At 42.6% G+C, this 19,483-nt stretch overlaps 1 protein-coding gene across 1 annotated transcript; it reads right to left on the reverse strand.

Moving 5' to 3' along the window:
• Nucleotides 1-221: 221 nt before the first annotated feature.
• On the reverse strand, nucleotides 222-18,940 carry Gsto2 (glutathione S-transferase omega 2). The gene is made up of 6 exons (XM_005333581.4): nucleotides 17,899-18,940; nucleotides 17,529-17,637; nucleotides 14,539-14,761; nucleotides 13,528-13,629; nucleotides 2,357-2,463; nucleotides 222-512 (listed from the first exon to the last, which is right to left on the reverse strand). Exons 1-6 carry the CDS (start codon nucleotides 17,930-17,932, stop codon nucleotides 353-355), a joined length of 735 nt encoding a protein of 244 aa, XP_005333638.1. The 5' UTR covers nucleotides 17,933-18,940; the 3' UTR covers nucleotides 222-352.
• Between the last annotated feature and the right edge of the window lie 543 nt (nucleotides 18,941-19,483).

Consider the following 19,483-nt stretch of genomic DNA (forward strand, 5'->3'; position numbering starts at 1 on the left):
GGTGCCCATCTGCAGTGACAAACGTCCATCCTAGGCAGGCCCTGAACTGGTGTATCAGCACTGTCACCAATCATCTGGAGATCCAGTTGCACCAAAGGCCAAGGATCTGAGAGACACACTTGCTCCCAAAATGCACTGAGACATCAGGGCTGGGCACCTTCTGGAGAATCATTAGAAGCTACAGGCTAGAGAAGTCAGACAAATGATTACCAGAAAGAATACATTTTCTGTTTCCATTTTTATTGGGAACCTCAAAGAAAAGGAAGAGAGACGGATTGACTCCTGAGACAATCCCTGATGCAGAATCACAAAATGCTGGGAATTCTGGGTGTTGAATGGGGGACCATGAACCTCAGCAAATCAGTCCAAAATCAAAGGCGTTAGGGTTGTTCTGGAAATAGAGATTCAAGAAGCCCAGGAAAACGTTCTTATCCATGAGCAGAGCACAGACTGTGGGGTCCTGCTTCATAGCTGATATCCAGAGCCGTAACGTTGGGGTGTGATTCACACAACTGCAAGACAGGAAAGAGGGGTCAGCACGTCCCACAGGGAAGACACTGGGAAGAGGGACACTTATTGCCTTTTAGATTTGCAAGAAAGCAAAAATGAGTTTCTTGGGGGGAATCTGGTTAATACAGTTATCATATTTAAGTGAACATAATCACTTAACTGAAGAAAAAAAATTTTTTTTAAATAGCTGTACACGTTTTGGAATTGCAGAATCTGTTGCTTCTAATAATATGGGGGATACTTGTGGCCTGAGGCTCTGGGGAAATAAAGTGTCTATTTCCTTGTTTACTAACAAAAAATAGAAAACATTCTTAGGTCATTTGCAGATTTTACTTCAGGGAGTTTGAAAAAGATAAAAACAGTAGTTTCCAAAAATACTTTTTAAGTGAATAAAACAATCCTGAGACTTGAAATAATGGAGATACTGAGGGCCCTGTTATGGTTTGGATGTGAGGGGTGCCCAAATGCTCATGTGGGAGACAGTGCAAGAAGGTTCAGAGGAGAAGTGATTGGGTTATAAGAGTCTTAAACCAATCGGTGATTTAATCCCCTTATAGGGATTAATGGAGTGGTAACTGAAGAGGTGAGGTGTGGCTGGAGGAGGTGGGAATTGGGACATGGCTTTGGTGTATATACTGGTATCTAGAAAGTGAAGTGTCTCTCTCTCTCTCTCTCTCTCTCTCTCTCTCTCTCTCTCTCTCTCTCTCTCTCTCTGCTTCTGGATCACCATGGGAGCTGTTTCCCTCTGCCACACTTCCACCATGATGTCCTGCCTCACCTTGAGCCCTGAGGAATGGAGCTGGCCATTAGTCTATGGACTAAGACCTCTGAAACCAAGAGTCCTCAAATAAACTCTTCCTCCTCTACAGTTATGCTGGTCCTTTAGTCACAGCAGCAAAAGAGCTGACTAAAACAGGCCCTCTAAAGATGGATCAAGGAATTTAGGTCAAGGGCATGCAGGGTGACATGCTACAGTAACAACTGGCTAGGGTCAGTCCAGGACTGGTGGTGAACCTTCCTGATCTAGAGTTCAATGCTCTGTCTTTGGAGGAGACAGGTTCTTATCATTTACATGTTGGAGTTGAGTTCGAATATCCAAGTTGATTATGTTACTGATTTCCAAACATCAGAAATGTCCAGCACCATCCCTGCATCTGGCAGGATTAACACGAGTCCTAGGCCTATCCAACATCTCTCTGGGCTTTGGGATGACAAAGCCTGTGTTCTGCTCAGGATGCTACAGAGCTATTATTTCTTTGGCCTTAAACATCCCTACCCTTCTGTGGAATGTGGTTGTGATTTTGTACATGCATTTAAACATTGATCATGTGTTCCTTTTAAAAATTATATTCCTAGGCCGGGGTTGTGGCTTAGTGGTAGAGTGCTCGCCCTAGCACACGTGAGGCATACTGGATTCAAACCTCAGCACCACATTAAAAAAATTAAATAAAATAAAGATATTAAAAATATATTAATAAATAAAAATGATATTCCTATCTGGGGGAAGATTCCTCATAGACATGAGATGTGACTCGGGTGTGTGGTATCTGCTGGGCAATGAGTGCAGCAGGACCGGATGGACTGGGCAGGACAGCAGGCTGTGAAGCGCTACAAGAGGCTTTTGCTTATGGGGTCTCCCCGAAGAGATGCAAGCAACACCTGAGTCTGCAGGTGGAGGGAGGAAAGCCCAGGTGCATTTGGAACAAGGACGCGCACATGGGTGGCTTGAAAACCTGCTTTGGTTTTATACATCCTGGGACACCCCCACAAGGGGAGGTACTGGCACATAGACCATCTCAAACATTGTCACTCAGTGTATTTGCCACCACAAGGTCGAGGGTCTTACTCAGCTATCCCATACACATCCAGCCGCTCAAACCAGGGCCAGAGGAGGTAATCGATCATGGATATGTGGTCCCCACCAAAGAAGGTGGTGTTCTGATAGTCCAGAATCTAGAAAGGCAAACAGAACAAAAGCACGTTAATTCACAGCTCTGCCGGCGTATTTCTAGACATTAACTATAAATATCAGATACATTCCCAAAGAGGGAGATGGAGGCTTCAATTCTTCTTCCCATTTTTAGGAGACTGTCTCTTCCTTCTTCCTGAGGTTTCTTCCACCTCCTCTAGGGCCACACTTCTGGCTGCATTCTGTCCCCTCCCTCCTTCCAACACTGGAATGACATTGTAACTCAAGTGACTGGAGAATCTGGACAGACAACCAGTGGCCCAGTGGCTCCCCCAGTCTGGAGCAGGCTGCTCCAGGTGCTGGGCTTCCACACACCAGCTGGGTTTAGAGTGGGAGGCCCAGCCTCAGCCCAGAGCTGCCCGTGACCTGGAGGCCTGGGAGCCTCAGCCTGATGCTGAAGGAATCGTCAGGAGCCCCACTTGCTGTAGTTCTGAACCCCATTCCCAGCATGCTCTTCTCTATAACAAAGGGCATACGTAGCCTTCCTACCGCTCACTCTTTCACCTTCTCAATCAGTTCAAAGCCACGGCAGGAAGAGCAGCTCCCTCAAATCCCAGCATTATCCATCATTCTTTTGAGTTCTCTGAACTTCACACTCTGTCCCCTCAACATTATCAATATCTGCATTAAAATAAAATTTCTCTTTCCTAAATGGGACAAATCAACACAGGTAGATAGATTCTACTGAAAACAGATACCCTCTCCACAGACAGATCATCAAAGACGGATGAAAGAAAGCACCTGAAAACCCTAAAAAGCAAACACACTTGGCGAGGCTGTCTTTGGGCCAGCTCTTCCTGGTGTCCGTTACCCGGATGAATCCAGCAACCACTCGCTTTGGCCTACACAGCTCATAACCAGAGATCCGTCCCCCAGCTGGGGCTTAGAATGTGGCCCAGGTGACTCTGTGGTGTTTCCATCTTGAGATGTTGGGGCTGTAGTGAGGGACAGAGGTTTACTAAGAGGCATCCTGTAAATTAGGTACCTGGAATGAATGGCACCATCAAGGACACACTCCAGGCCTGCTTGCTGTCTTGGCAGGGGCATGGTGATGGGCTTGTAGCTAAGAAGGGAAGCTCTAGAGCCCCCAGACCTTGTCCTATAATAGGCTTTACCTCTGATCTAACATGGAACCCAGAGCAACTTACCTCCTTTCTCCTCTAAGCCTCAAAGTCCTCATCTATAAAATGGTGGGGATGTCAGAGATTCTGGTGAGGGAGTGACATAACATGCATGGAAACCCGCCTGACCCTGCTCGGTGAATAAGAGCAGAGACCCCTCATTCTGCATCCACAGAAATCAAGTAAATACCTCCTGCCAAAAGATCAGGAGCTCTCTACACGCCACCCCTTCTCAGAGGGGAAAGAAAGTCTTGGTGCCCTGAAGTCTAAGTCTTGATATTTCCCAGTGGGCATAGAGAGATCCCCTGGATTGTTGTCCTGAAAGTCTGGATAAATGTTAGGTGATAACACTTGTTCAAGGAGGCTAACAGAACAGCATGAAGACAGCAGAAGCTACGCAATGAAAAACCCAGAGGTGTCCTCAGTCACATATAAACAAGATCTGGCTTAGAGGGGAAAGAAGCAAATATATCCGTGTTTATAGATTCCAGCAGGCTCAAAACTCCCTTTATGTCCAGGAATAGATAATAAGTGTCTAAACTCTGTGTGTGTGTGTGTGTTGTTTGTTTGTTTTAGGTACTGGGAATTGTACTCAGGGAACACTTAACCACTGAGCTACACCCCCATCCCTTTTAACGTTTTATTCTGAGACAGGGTCTCACTAAATTGCTCAGGGCCTCCCTCGCTAAGTTGTTGAGGCTGGCCTTAGACTTGTGATCCTCCTGACTCAGCCTCCTTAATTACTGGGTTTCAGGTATGCACCACTGCACCCAGCTAAATACCCAAACTTTTATCACTGATTTTGGAATGAAGAGCCACAACTTGTTATTGGACTCATGGCACAAATGAAAACCAAATCTAAACCACTGGACTCTGGAACAACTGTATAATTCTTCTGCTTTACAGAGCAGGATGTTCTTGGAAAAGACCTTGTTAAGCAAATCAGACAAAGACATTTAATGGAATCAGATGGGTCCTTTGATAAAATGGTGATAAAATTTCATAAATGAATCACTGCTTAGTAATTGATAATTGTTCAATATATATTTCTAAAGTTTTCTATTTATTTACTCAGAGTAGGAGCATGCCTTGAAATATATGATCTTGTAGACATTATATAAATACTCATAAAGTAATACAAGCAATAATCAAGGTACTCAGCACAGTAAAGTCAACATGAGCCAGGTATGGTGGCACACTCCTGTAATACCAGTTACTTGGGAGGCTGAGAAGGCAGGACTCCAAGTTTAAGCTGAGCCTAGGCAATTTAGTGACCCTGTCTCGAAATTTTAAAATGGCTGGGAAAGTGGCTCATTGGTAGAGACCCTAGCATGTGCGAGGCCCTGGGTTCAATTCTCAGTACCAAGGAGGGTGGAATCCACGTGAGCTAGTGGATAAAATAGATCAACTGCCCTTCACCAGGCCCTCAAAGGGCCATACACGTCCCCTCAGCTCTCTCGGAGCCGGCGATAACTTGACCCGCCCACATCAAAACTGCCGCAACTCTCAATACAGTGCCAGAGTATTTTTGTTTTTGTTTTTATTTTCTTTTTTAGTTCTGTGGACAAAAAAGGGCCTCCTACATGCTGGGTAAGTGCTCTGCTACTGAGCCCCCCACTCCACTGCTGCAGACCCTTGAGCCCTGCCCCAGACAGCATTTCCCCACCAATTTTAAGCAAATCTAAAAATTCCTAAAGAAACTTGTCTGCCCATCAACGAGCACAGAGTTCTGCCTCCTTTACTGATGAATCCCAGGGATGCAGAACACCCTGGCCAGGCCTCCTTGGAGGATTCTTGCAATTCTTTAGGACTCCCAATAGGAGAGCTCTCTTCTATACAAACCTGGTACTTTTCAGACATTTAAAATTAGAGTCCCAGACATTGTGAGGGAAGCATTTTGAAAAAAAAAAAAAAAAAAAAGGCATTTGAGGTTCTGGAATACTACAAAAATCTATTTTAAAATGTTCTGTTTTCCAAATCACTTAAAAATAAGGCTACAGACTTAATGAGGGAAAACTAGTGCGCAATGCCCCAAAGAAGGAAGGCCTTTCTGGCATGAGGAAGGTGCACTCTTCCTTCCCACCCTCTGAACCTGAAAGGCCTGGCTGGAAAAGCCCTTCCTCTTCTTCCAGGCCTTCGGGCGCCCCCAGCGGGAGGAAGATGGAAAGTCAGTCCTTCAGGTCCACAGGAGCGAGAGCGGAGGAGGAAGCACTCGGGTCTCCCTCTAGTGGTCATCAGTGGAGCGGCGCAGTGGCCGTGCCTCCCTCCCGTAGGTTCAAAGGAAGGAAAAAGAAATCGGCAATGCTTTCAAGACAGAAGCAAACTCATAAAAGAGAAGCGAACCCCAGACTTTCTAAATCAAGACAATGTAAAAAAAAAAAAAAAAAAACCTCCAGATTAAGATTTCAGACTCTCAGGTGCAGCCTCAATAACTGAGCTTCAAACCTTGAAGGGGCTGCCCTTTACCATCATCATTGACAGAAATCCCTGGCCTTATGGTCGTGGTGGTCGGCTCTCCTCCTCCTCCTCCTCCTCCTCCTCCTCCTCATCATCATCATCATCATCATCATCATCTTTGGTACAGGAGATTGAGCCCAGTGGAGCTTTACCACTGAGCCACATCCCCAGCCCTTTTAATTTTTTTTTTTTTTAAATTTTAAGACAAGGTCTTGATAAGTTGCTTAGGGCCTCACTAAATTGCTGAGGCTGGCTTTGAACGTGTGATCCTCCTGCCTCAGCCTCCGGAGTCCATAGGGTTACTGGTGTGTACACCCAGCTGGAAATTATTCTTAAGAAGCAGCCCTCCCTCCCCCAAAACATGAAGTCACCTACCAATATGTGAGCAGTACAACACAAGTGCTTATCCAGATGCCGCGGCAAAGCACTCAATTTTTTTCTTCCCATAAATCTTTTGAGTTCATAAAAGATAAGTGAAAATTCTCAAGATGTAAATTCAGGTCCCTGCTACACTGAGACAGCTGAGGATCCAATGAACAGAGTCTCAGTAAAATGAATCATCTTCTCCTCTATGAAACAGCATTAGAAGTAGGGTTTATGCAGAACCTGCCCCTCCTGCTGCCCCTCAGTTACGATCAAGATTGTCCCATGAAGATGCAGAATACAGCCTGTCAACATTTGGAGCTTAAAGGGGCAGTGAAAATTCTATCCTATAATCCTTTTAATGGCCCTAATTATTTTGTTCAAAGTATCTTTGTAACACTAGGTAATGCCAGTCAAATTCGGTAAAGTGATGAATAGCGTATGCAAATTTGGCGAATATTTATCACCTCTCTGAAGGGGGAGGGATTTCTATGCATAAAAATCAGTGGAAAAAAGCTTATCAGGAAAGACTTACAGAACAATATTTTTAAATGTTACATTTCTATATACATAAAAGAGATAAATTAAAAGTTAAAGTAAAAAATGAGTTTTTAAAACAAGTAGATTTTATACATAAGGAACTCTTTTAAAGGAACTACTACAAATAGACAAGGAAAATCAATAAGGTCTTGAGAGGCAGATGGACAACATCCCTTGAAGAGACAACGTTCACAAAACCAAATACAAAGCGATGACATACTTTGGGGAAACCTCCCACTTCAGATGCAATCAAAGTAATACAAAGGGCTCAGAGTGTAGCTAAATGGTAGAGTGCTTGCCTTGAACGTGCAGGGCCCTGGGTTCATTTCCCCAGCACAGTGTGTGTGTGTGTGTGTGTGTGTGTGTGTGTGTGTGTGTGTTAAGTCAAAAAGGAGAAATTGCTATTTAGCTCTCTAAAACAAGCAAGTATCTTTGTGAATGAAATCCCTAAAGGAGATGGTACCTAGAGCATTCTCATAGACTGCTTGGAGAGGGGTGTAAAGGTCACACATCACAAGTCTTTTGAGAAGCCATTTAGTAATATATGGCTGGAACCCCCCAAACATGCAGCCCCTTTGATCTGGTATTTCCATTCCCAAGAGTTTCGCCCAATGGCATGTTCTAAAACAGAAAACGATTTCTGAGCCAAGAAGCTGCACTCCTCATGGCCCATTCATAACGGCAAAGGACTCAGAACATTTCGACACCCCTAACCAGGGTGTGGGATGAACAACTATTTGTTTTACACATATGGCAAATTATGTAGACACTGAAAGTGATTTTCATCTATTTTAAAAATTACACATCTAACACAGAAATGCATTGTTATTACCTTTAAAAAATTCAAACACAAAAAATAGCATAAAAGCAAAGATCCTCCCTCCCCCACTCCCTGCCCTTGACCCACTTCTCTTTCCAACGGAGCTGTAATCAGTGCCCTTCCCAGTGGAAGCCACTATCTGGAGTTCAACATGTGTCCCTCCAGACACTTTCCTGGGCATTTGTTCTCATGTATATATTCACATATATTGTGGGGGGTTTTGATTATTAAAATGGGACCATGCTACCTGTATTACTGTGTGATTTACTTAAATGTTTCTAGGCAAACTTTTCATGTCAGTACACAGAGATACACTGTATTCTCCCCACCCCAATCCAGTGCTAGGGATTGAACCAGGACCCCAAACATGCTAGGCAAGCACCACCAATCTGTACCCCAAGCCCTTTTTAAATTTTTATTTTGAAACAGGGTCTTGCCAAGTTGCCCAGCTGGCCTTGAACTTGTAATCCTCTTGTCTCAACCTCCCCAGTTGCCGGGATTACAGGTGACACCACGCCCAGCTCAACTGCATTCATTTCTTTTTCATATTTTTTTACTGATGCATTTTGGCTGTAAATAGTAGCATTTGTTATTACACATTCACACATGCACATAATATAACAATATAATCTGGCTATTGTCATTCCCCAGTATCATTTGTAACTACTCCACAGAATTCCACAAAATGAATATAATTTATTTATCCATCCTCCACCTAATGGATGTTATGATTTCTATTTTTTTGCCATCATAAATATTTTTTTCTCTAATAAGCACCCTTACATATATAAATATAGAGGTTACAGAATATGAGAAAAATCCTTATGTAATGGTAAGTTTTATAGCAACACATTTTAAGTACATAAAAATATACATAGCAAAAAAGGATAGAAAACAAAAGTATATTCATTTATAATTGGAGAAAAGTAAAATTAGCTTTTAAATAATGAAAATAAGTATTATTCTATTATTTACATGGTGGGACATGGTATAGCAGAAGGCTATTAAAAGAAAAGGCATAGGCCTATAATCCTAGCAACTAGGGAAGTTGAGACAGTAAGATCACAATGTAGAGGCCAGCCTGGGCAACTTGGCAAGACTCTCAGCCACTTAATGAGACCCTTTCTCAAAATAAAAAATAAAAATGGCTGGAAATGTAGCTCATTGGTAATGTGCTAAAGTGCCCCTGGATTTAATCTCTACCCCCCACCACCACCACACACACAAAAGAAAAAAAACAGGAAAAGAAATTTTCATGATACATCAATTATATCTCAACAAAACTATTATAAAAATAACTAGTAACAGTAGGTTTAGTTTGTAAATGTGTCAACCTAGTTGATAAAAAATAACATTAGGTTGTAGATACTTTGTGGTAAAAGACTACAGATTATTTTCAATAAAGAATTAGCCAAGTATAAACTTTCTTTTCTTCCTATCTTAGTGATATTAAAGGAGAAACAAACAACATAAATAATTTCAACTTTGAAATTAATAAAAATTAAAGAAGAACAACAGTGAAACTTCACCAAGACAGCCAGGCATGGTGATGTATGCCTGTAACCCCACCCAGCAGCTCAAGAGGCTGAGGCAGGAGGATGGAAAGTTCAAAGTCAGCCTCAGCAAAAGCAAGGTGTTAAGCAACTCAGTGAGACCCGGTTTCTAAATAAAATACAAAGTTGGGCTGGGGATGTGGCTCATTGTTCCAGTGCCCCTGAGTTCAATCCCCAGTACCAAACCCCTCCCCCTGCCAAAAAAAAAAAATAAAACAAGACAATAGAACCTAATGGGCTAAAATGTCTTTCTTTTGGAGAGGAAAAAGGACAGATTAAAAGTAAAGATTACAGGTAAAATTTAGAATCAACAAAGTATGCCAGGCATGGTGGTGCACACCTATAACCCCAGCTGCTTGGGAAGCCAAGGGCAGGGAGGATTGCAAGTTCAAGGCCAGCTTCTGCAATTCAGTGAGACTCGATCTCCAAATCAAGAATAAAAAGGGCAGGGATCTAATTCAGTGGGAGAGCATCCCTGGGTTCCATCCCTAGTACCTTCCCCTCCAAAAGAAAGTAACCACAGATGCTCCTGAATGATGCTCACACAAATTATGCAAATTTGACCTCATGTAAAGTGCTGCACCAGATTTGGCAGCATGGAATGCAAAGGAACCTAGGACAAAGCCGGTTCATGAATGCCAAGAAGCAAAAGCATGGTGTCCTTCGGCTACCAGAAGGGTAGTTGCTGATGCAGGTCCTCATTCCCAGTGCGCTGTTTCAGGGTTATGTCACCTGCTCACTCTCACTCTCCTGTACTGAGTCTGATGATGACTGGGAAGGAACCAAGCCATAGCCAAAATGTGGACACTGAATGAAAGAAAGCATGTGAAGCGTCACAGAAATCCAGCCAAGTCCTGCCCTTCAGTGCACTGGACTTGACTTCCATAAAACGTTCTGAATGAACTCCCTGGTGAAAAAGAGCTACTGAAAGGTCCTGTCAAACTGAAATCCACAAAGACAAAACCAAGACTGGTCCAAATGCTATTTTGAAATGGAAAAGTCAGTAATACTGTAAAAAAAGAGAAGAAAGCTAAAAAATGTGTGCCACTTCAATTAATGATTCAAGAAAAGCTAGAAAATCTGTTTGAAGACAGATTTAAAGTGTGTTTAGCCCAGGGCATCCCAACAGTTTTAAAACTCATGCCAATGTTCAGTAGAGGAAAGCGAGCGGAGAGCCTGCTGGTTCAATAATAAAAGCAGTGGTAATAGATCTCAAAGAAATGTGAAAATATTATAGAAAAAAATGTGGCTATGTAATAATAAATCTTCAATCTTAATGAACTGGGTTTTTCAAGAAAAAAACTTTAAAACCAGACAGGGTACTTATTTCAAAAGAAAAAAAAAGTGTCAGAGTTTAAAATTGCAAAATGTGAACAGCATTGTGCCTGGAGGTAACATGGCAGATTGTATATTGAAATCTTGGCCCATTTATCACTCAGAAAGACCACGGGTATTCAATATATTTCTAGCTCATATAAAATCCTGATTGTACAAAGCCATGTGAAAGAGTTATGTGTCGGGGTTGTTGCTATTAGAATTATTCTGACAAGTTTCAATTTCACTAGAGTCTCCTTAGAGTCAATACATTGATATTTAGAGGAATTAATCAAATAACACAAGTCCACTGGTCATGTTTTCAGATTCTGACATTGCCTTCATTGTAGCTAATATTCTTGTTAACATTCTGTGGGACAAAAACCACATTCAAACCTGTTAGGATAACGCCACATATTTTGTGGTCCTTCAGTAACATCAGTGAAAGCTACTTGGTCCTTGGGTGGTTAGCAACAGGTATTTCTGGGGCTCAGGTAACTAAAGATAAAATTGAATGTGTTATTAGTGATGAACTAGAGCCAGCTGCCCACACCTCTTTCCAACTCTGAATTCAGAGGCAGCACATGGGTAGCTTAAAATCAGCCTTGGGAGGGGATTTACACCATTGAAATTGGCAAAAGCTAAAAATCAGGGACTTTCCCCCTTCTTTATTTCAGAGAGTTGGTTCTTAAACATTTATGACCACCCTACTGATTTGGGGTTAATGCTCCTAGCTAGTAAAATTGTCCCATATCACTCTCCTAAGCTCTGTTTCCAGGAATATCCCATCAGTACCCCAAACAGAGCAAAATGAATCCTCCTTCCAAACCTCTTTCAGTGAAAAGCATCACATTTACTGGCTACAAACACAAACTTGAACACCAACTTCTATAACTTCAGCTCCTTCACCAGGTTCCATCTCATCTTTAACTCTTAAAATCTCCCCCTCTCCAACCCTCTTGATTGTGGTCCTGTTGGCCCCCTTACCCATCCTCCTCACTGTTGCTGGGATGAGCATTTTAAAACACATGAAGGTTGATGCATGCCTATAATCCCAGAGGCTTGGGAGGCTGAGGCAGGAGGATCACAAGTTCAAAGCCAGCCTCAGCAATTTAGTGAGCCCCTGAGCAACTAAGAAAAGCCCTGTCTCAAAATAAAAAAATAAAAATGCTGGGGATGTGGCTCAATGATTGGGGATGAGGCCACTCTAATTTGCAAAGTAGGACTAGTACATTCAGGTTGAAATGGTTGTTGAAAAGAGCAAATGAAGCAGTGAATGCCAAGTACCTGCAGCATTATGCAAGGCAAAAAATACAGGTTCCCTTGTGCTGAACAGAGCCCCAGGTGAAGGAAACCTGTTCCTCCACCATAATTTTATATATCATTTAGTAACCTGCACTTTACAAAGTTCAGCCATCCTCTAAATGGAGAGTTGAGGGAAATAGATCTGGAGCCAGCACCAGGCCTCCTCTGGCTGAGGGTTCTGGAACCCAATAAAGTCAGTCTAAGACCCAAGACTCCTTCTCCCATATCACAGGCCTCTTTGGCGTCAAGGCCACAGCCCAGGACCCCAGACAAAAGGTTGATATTGTTTACTCGTGACTTCATCATCCACAAGTACTGCAATTATGCAAATCTAAGATAAGGAATGAAGTGTGTATAAATTTATACTGCTTCCACTTGACAAAGGTCAAATGAAAGAGTATTAATAACCAGCCTTCCCTTCAGGGGCGAAAAATGCATTTTCTGGCTACCAATGAAGAAACGATGCATCCATCCAAGGTATTTACCGATTTCTGGAACAAAGATAAAGGAAGCCAAAAACCACCTTCCAGATTTTTCTAGAGGTAAGGAGTAAGTAGCTCCAGTACTTAGAATCTACTGGCAGAGATTGCTCCTTGTCCACCCACACCCACTTTTTCTTCCTTAATTACACAACACTAACTTTATTCAGAGTATCCCAGATAAAAGACAAATTTCCCAGCCTCCTCTGAAAATAGTTAGGACCCTACAACTAGATTCTGTTTAAGCAGTCACTTTTCAAGGAAAAGTCCTTTAAAGGAGCGTCACCATTTGCCTTTTTTTTTTTTTTTCCTCTTTACTCTCCTTTCCAGAACCTGGAATTGGGATGTAATGACTGCAGTTCCAGCAGCAATCTTGTCATTTTGAGGATGAAAACCTTGCACTAAAGACGAGAAAACTGAAAGAGAGAAAGAGTCTCAGTACAGGGTAATTTTATAAGGAAGCCACCAAATGGCCCTGAACTATCTACCTGTGGCTTTCCCCAGCGCCAGGGGGCTGAATTGAGGACTTCATGCATGCTAGCCAAATGCTGTACCACTAAGCCTGAGCTACACTCCCAGTCTCCCATCTTGGTTTTTGTTTTTTTTTTTTTTTTTTTTTTGAGACAGGGTCTTGTTAAGTTGTCCAGGCTAGCCTCTTCCTCAGCCTCTCAAGCAGCTGGGATTACAAGTGTGTGCCATGATGCCAGGTTTACCTCTGGCTTTTTGATGTGAGAGAATAAACTTTTATAAGATAAATACAGAATAGTTAGGCCCACCAGCAGCCAAACACAATCCCTAGCTAATATCCTGGCCTCCCAGGCAGAAGCCAGAAAAGCTGTGCATTTTCTGAGATACTCAGGAAACATGGTGACTCCAGAAAAGGAAGCACTTGGTTCAAATTGTACCCTCCTACCAGATTTTTAAGAATAATTCCAAAGCATGTCAGTGGAAGGTGATGATCTGTGGTACTTAGCAGAGTCTGGCAAAAAAAAAAAAAAAATAAGCCTTTAAAGTAGAAGGAGTCAGAGTGACCATCCAGAGACCCTGCATGGCTTTCTCCAATCCACCTGACCATGAGAGGGGCCCCTTTTTGTACCTCCTCCAGGTTGCAGAATTCCTGACGCAGGGATATCTTCAGATCAGCACATTCTCTCCCACATCTCAACGCTACCAGACACTCCTTAGTCAACTGTGGGACCTATTCAAAGGACACAGGTTCTTAGTGGAGCAGTCTGTGGGAACCATGTTCCTGACCTGCCTAAAACTGCAGCCGAGCTTTACAAAACAGAACAGACCAACACCCACACACCTCGATCAGAGTGCCCAGCTCCCTTCAAGGGGCACAAGGTTATGCAGGAACCCACTTCTTAAAGTACTCAGGAAAATAAGGTGCTTTAACAGGGGTTCAGCACTCCTTACTTGATTGGCTATTTCTATGCTGTACACTGAGGCTTAGAGAAGATGCTTAACCTCTCTAAGCCTCAGTGTTCTCATCTGAAAAATACATATGATAAAAGTACCCATCTCAAAGAGCAGATGTGGAATGAAATAAGTTGGCCTCTGAAGTAGTTAGGGCAGTGCATGGACATCAATTTATGTGTACTATTAACGCCATTGGTTATCGTTTCTTTCCAAAGAGAATTACCTTAAAATGTCTCCAACACCTCTTCTTTCATTATCAATAGCTGCCCTCTTTTCTCCCTTCTTCATATTTCCTGGATAGCGGAATCCTTGCCCCATTTAAAGGGCAATTCCCTTTCATGCATAATCTTCTCACTCTATGATGTTTAGAAAATACTCTCTTTAAAGGATCACCAGTTTTCAGTCAGTATCCCTACTTCAATTCACATGGTCATTACCATGTGGCAGTCAGACCTGCCAAGACTGCCAGTTGAAATGGAAACGCACCTAGGAGTTAATAAGCCTTCAACCTTTACTATCAGTGGTCAGACCCTACTCTAATTCCATGGCAATTATTCCCCTGAGGCTCAAATGGTATTAAAATAAAACCATTTCACCAATGATTTGACTTTACAATGGGTTGAAATTTGGCAAAGACACGCAAAGTCAAATAGACTGTTAAGTGGCTCTTTAAAATCAAATATACCTTACAGAATAGCTCCAATAACATCTTCTGGCGTGCTCGTTCATAAGGGTCATATGGGAAGAGCCTCCGTCCTGGGTAAGCATCATCCAGGTATTCACATGTGATGACAGACTCATAGATCAGTTGACATTGGCTGGTCTCCAGGACAGGAACTTGGCCAAAAGGGTGTTTTGTAAAGTACCAATCAGGCTTGTTTCTCAGGTTAATGTTGATAACTTCGTGTCTTAAAAAGCAACAACAAAAGAAGACAGAATAAAAATGTGTATGTAGGCAGATGCCCATCTTGAAATAATCAATTATAAAATTAAAATTTGTGATTATAGCAGTTTTTTCAAAAAAGTTCAAGTTTTGTATAAACTATATTACATCACTGTCTTCATTCCTTCAGTAAAAGGTGTTAGATGTTTTCTATGCCTGATCCCATTTGTTCCTCGGGATTCCCCACTTCCTAGGAAATAAAACTGGAGGTTGAATCTGGTGCCCAATGCCTTGTGCTAAGACGAGCAGAGTCAAGATCAGAGCCAAGCAGACTGACTCAGTGTTTGTACACTGAACCATGGCATTAGAGAGTTTAGGACATTTTAAAGCTTAAAAATACAAATCTGGTGTTAATATGTCATGATATGTTGTGGAAAATGTTAACAATGAAAAGTACAAGTTCAGGCACCAAACTGGACAGACTAGCCCAAGACCTTGGCCACACTCCCTCACCTTCTGTGCTCTGTGTCCTTAATTATAAAAGGAGGGTGATAAACTGTCCCCATCTCTTGGCACTGTTGTGATGATCAAGGAAGTGACTATGAATTATTTGGGACAGTGCTTTGTACATTAGTATACAATAAGCTTTTAATTCTTATTTTTAATTATAATTATTAGAGGTTCAAGCCTATAAAGTTATCAGAGACAGTCACATAATGTTTAAAAAGATTAAAGAAAGCAAATGAGTACATTCTTTGCTAGGTCTAATAAATTATATTAAAAGCAGCAGTGCTCAATCAGGTGACTTTTGCCACCACACCTCCCCAAGGAACATTTAGCAACCTTTGGAGACATTTTTTGGCAACAACTACTATAATCTAATAGGTAAAAGGCAACTATTTTCAAAACAGCCCTTCCTCCCCCTCCCCAACAAAGAATCATCCGAATCAAAATGTCAACAGTGCTAAGGTGAAGAAACTGCTTTAAAGAAATATTTACATCATCAGTTCCTAAGCTGCCAATTTGTCCCCAAATAGGCAAAATATTGGGTTGCTATTATTTTTCTTTAAAAACAGGTAACCTTAAAGGCAATTATATTTGAGCAAAAGGGAAGAATCTGGAAATACATGTCATATACACTCAACATCATTTTATGTAAAGCATCTCTGCACCTATCTCTGTATTTTCTGATGCGAATCTGAAAATGCTGTATGCCCCCTGTCCCCATGATGGACTCTTTGAGACAAGAGTGAGAGCCTGAAGTGACCCATTCTCTACCTTTGAACTTCAGGTTGGTGGACTCAAACAGTCCACATCCCAGCAAAGTTGCTTAACCTTCTCAATCCAAACCTGAAGGAGTTCATCTGCAAAATTCTTTCTAGAAGGATAGGTACCCACTTCTCAGGTATACCGGAACCTTAGAGACACCTGTTGGTAGCAGTTCCTTCTATTTCAATTTTTGGAATGGTTCATTCCTTCATTTAAGAAACACTTTTTGAGTGCCTACTATGTGCCGGGCTCTCTTCTAGGGTAGGTCCCTACCTTCCCAAGCTCACAGTTTTGGAGGACATGTTGCAGTAGTGTGGGGGCAGGGGCCGAAAAGGAGGGACTAGGAGGAAAGATCGGTGTTGGATGCAGTGAGCACAATAAAGAACAGGGTCCACCTAAGATGCCTGGGTGGGGGTGGGGACCCCATCCAAGGGAGCAGCTGGAGAAGGCTTACATAGCCTTGGCTGTGCCCCTCCTAAACAAACATGGGAGAGGGAACCAGTTTGTTAAAGCCACCAATCATTCAGTTTGCTCTGCTTTGTCTGAAAGTTCCCTGCAGGGACAGGCACCCGAAAAGAGCTCTGCCTTCCAGGAGGGCTGGAAAGGTACCCTTGCTTTGGACGTTTGGGTACCACAGGTGGTGTGGCCACCTCCACGTCAAGAATCTGTGAAGACGATAGCAAGATTGTGGAACCAACCTAGATGCCCTTCAATAGATGAATGGATTAAAAAATGTGGCATTTATACACAATGGAATATTACTCTGCATTAAAAAATGACAAAATCATAGAATTTGGAGGGAAATGGATGGCATTAGAGCAGATTATGCTAAGTGAAGCTAGCCAATCCCTAAAAAACAAATGCCAAATGTCTTCTTTGATGTAAGGGGAGTAACTAAGGACAGAGTAGGGACGAAGAGCATGAGAAGAAGATTAACATTAAACAGGAATGAGAGGTGGGAGGGAAAGAGAAAGAGAAGGGAAATTGCATGGAAAGGGAAGGTGATCCTCAGGGTTATACAAAATTACATACAAGAGGAAGTGAGGGGTAAGGGAAGAATAATACAAATGGAAGAAATGATTTACGGTAGAGGGGGTAGAGAGAGAAGAGGGGAGGGGAGGGGAGGGGAGGGGGGATAGTAGAGGATAGGAAAGGCAGCAGAATACAACAGACACTAGAATGGCAATGTGTAAATCAATGGAAGTGTAACTGATGTGATTCAGCAATCTGTATACGGGGTAAAAATGGGAGTTCATAACCCACTTGAATCAAACTGTGAAATATGATATGTCAAGAACTTTGTAATATTTTGAACGACCAACAATAAAAAAGAAAAAAAAGAATCTGTGAAGAATGGACATTTAAACCCCAACTTTCATTTTAAGGGTGTTTCATTTACTTTGGCTGCAGAGGAAAGGACCGGGAGCCCCGTCTAAAATCTGAGGGTGCCCCGGATTGTAAATATTCCCCCTGCCTGGGGAGCGCTGGGCTTTATCAGGGCAGCCTTGGCTCCAGCTCCTCACCTGATGCCTTTGGCTTTGAGGACGAGCCGTGTCCTGTGCGAGTAGGGGCAGAACCTCATGCTGTAGACGCGGATTGTACCTTCAGGTACTGGCCCTGGGGGACAGCTTCCTGCAGGGCGAGAGGGGCGGAGGACGCAGAGGCGGGTTAGCTCCGTGAGGAGAGGGGCTCACTCCCCTCCAAAGCTCTGCGCTCAGCCTCCCAGGTCCCACAGGGGACAGTTTCGCACGTGGCTTTGGTGCAGGGGAGCCCTCCAAGTTCCTCCCAGCTCCGCTGACCTACAGGTTAACGCCTGTCAGCCCTCCCCAGAGCCAGCAGCCCAGTCACCTGGCTCCCCCTGTCTGCGGGCCAGGGTCGATCGGGAGGACTCACCTTTCCCCAAGGACCTGGTCGTATCCACAGACATGGCGTCTAGGTGTCTGCCCTGCGCCCAGCGCTCACAGTCGCAACCAGGTGGCTCGCCGCCGGCGGCTCCAGGGACAGCTGCGCTCAGGAGGCCTCCTGCCCCAAATTCAATTTTTGAAAGGCTGGACTCCAGCGGGTTAGAAGAGGCGGTGATCTGGGGCAAGAGCTAGGATAACTTAACCCAGGGAGACAGAACCCCAGATTCGGAAGCCCAAGAATAAGGACAAAAGCAATACCAAACCAAGCAAAACCCTGCAAAGTACCCACTTTGCTTTGAACATTCGAGTGCCATCTTTGGTGGGGCCTCCTCCACGTCAAGAATCTGTGAAGGATGGACATTGAAGCCCCAACAAGCATTGCAAGGGAGTTTGATAAAAAATCGACCAAGATAACACGTTTTTTTCTTTTCCACCCTCAATCCTCCCTTCTTTACTTAAGACAATTGGTCACATCTTTGTATAGTGAGTACAGAGTGAGTATGGCTTTTTTTTTTTTCCTTTAATAGGGCCAAACTTTTCCATGATACAGTAGATAGGAAGAAAAAGTTATATTTGTTCAGATCTTGCATCTCCTTGAGAGTGAGTGCCAGCTAAACTTTGCAAAACACCTCACTTTGCCTTACCCTAGTCCTGGCCCTAACTGTGAGATTTTACCCAAGTTCTGAAAACTAGCAGTTAATAAGAACAGGATACCTAGAGGCAAAGAACAATTTGTGAGCTCTCCCCACTCCAACCCAAATTTCCAAGAAGACTCATTCTAGTGGTGAAGGACACATTACCCATAGCCCAGAAGTAAAAAGGTCACTTGCATAGCAACCAGTCACTTGAGGTAGAAGAGGTAGCTGGCCTGGGTTTTCACACTGATAAGCTGAGATCCTGAATTTCTGGAGGTGGAAAAATAATTTTTTAAATTTTCCATGACTGAATTGAAATGGATATTGCTTGCAAATCCATTTTATAGGCTTGATAGGTAATGAAGAGAAGAAAAGTATTGTGTCTCACGCACACTGACCTAATTATTTCCATGGACTATTTGTTTGCTTCCTAAAACTGCTCAGACAGGCAACTAGTATTATTCCTATTTTACAAAATAATAAATAGCCTCAGAAAAATAAAATTATTTGCCCAAAGTGACCAGCTAGTAGAATTGAAGAAATTTAAAAATCCAAAGAATGACTCATTGTCTTGGCCCCTAAAATGGATAACAGTGTAGATGAAAGGGTATATGTTCAGGAAAAGATGTAACACATAATGGCTGTTATTTTAATCTAGCTATCTTATTAAATGAAATAACAGAACCTTATTAAGAGGTTTATGAACGGGCACCTTTTGGCCGTTGGAATTCTGATCTATTCAGAACTTCTTATTTAATAGTGCAAACATTTTTTTGTACAAAATAAAAATCTTCAGAATAGTGACTCAATCGCATTTTTTACTGTCATTCAGCAATTTTATGAAATAAGCTTAGATAACAATGTGGCTTTATAAGAATTTGGGAATAGTGAGAATGTTTGGATAAATGCATAGATACTTAGAAATGCATAAATGTCAGA

This window comes from Ictidomys tridecemlineatus, chromosome 1, assembly GCF_052094955.1.
Source record: "Ictidomys tridecemlineatus isolate mIctTri1 chromosome 1, mIctTri1.hap1, whole genome shotgun sequence".
Classification (NCBI taxonomy): Eukaryota; Metazoa; Chordata; class Mammalia; order Rodentia; family Sciuridae; genus Ictidomys; species Ictidomys tridecemlineatus.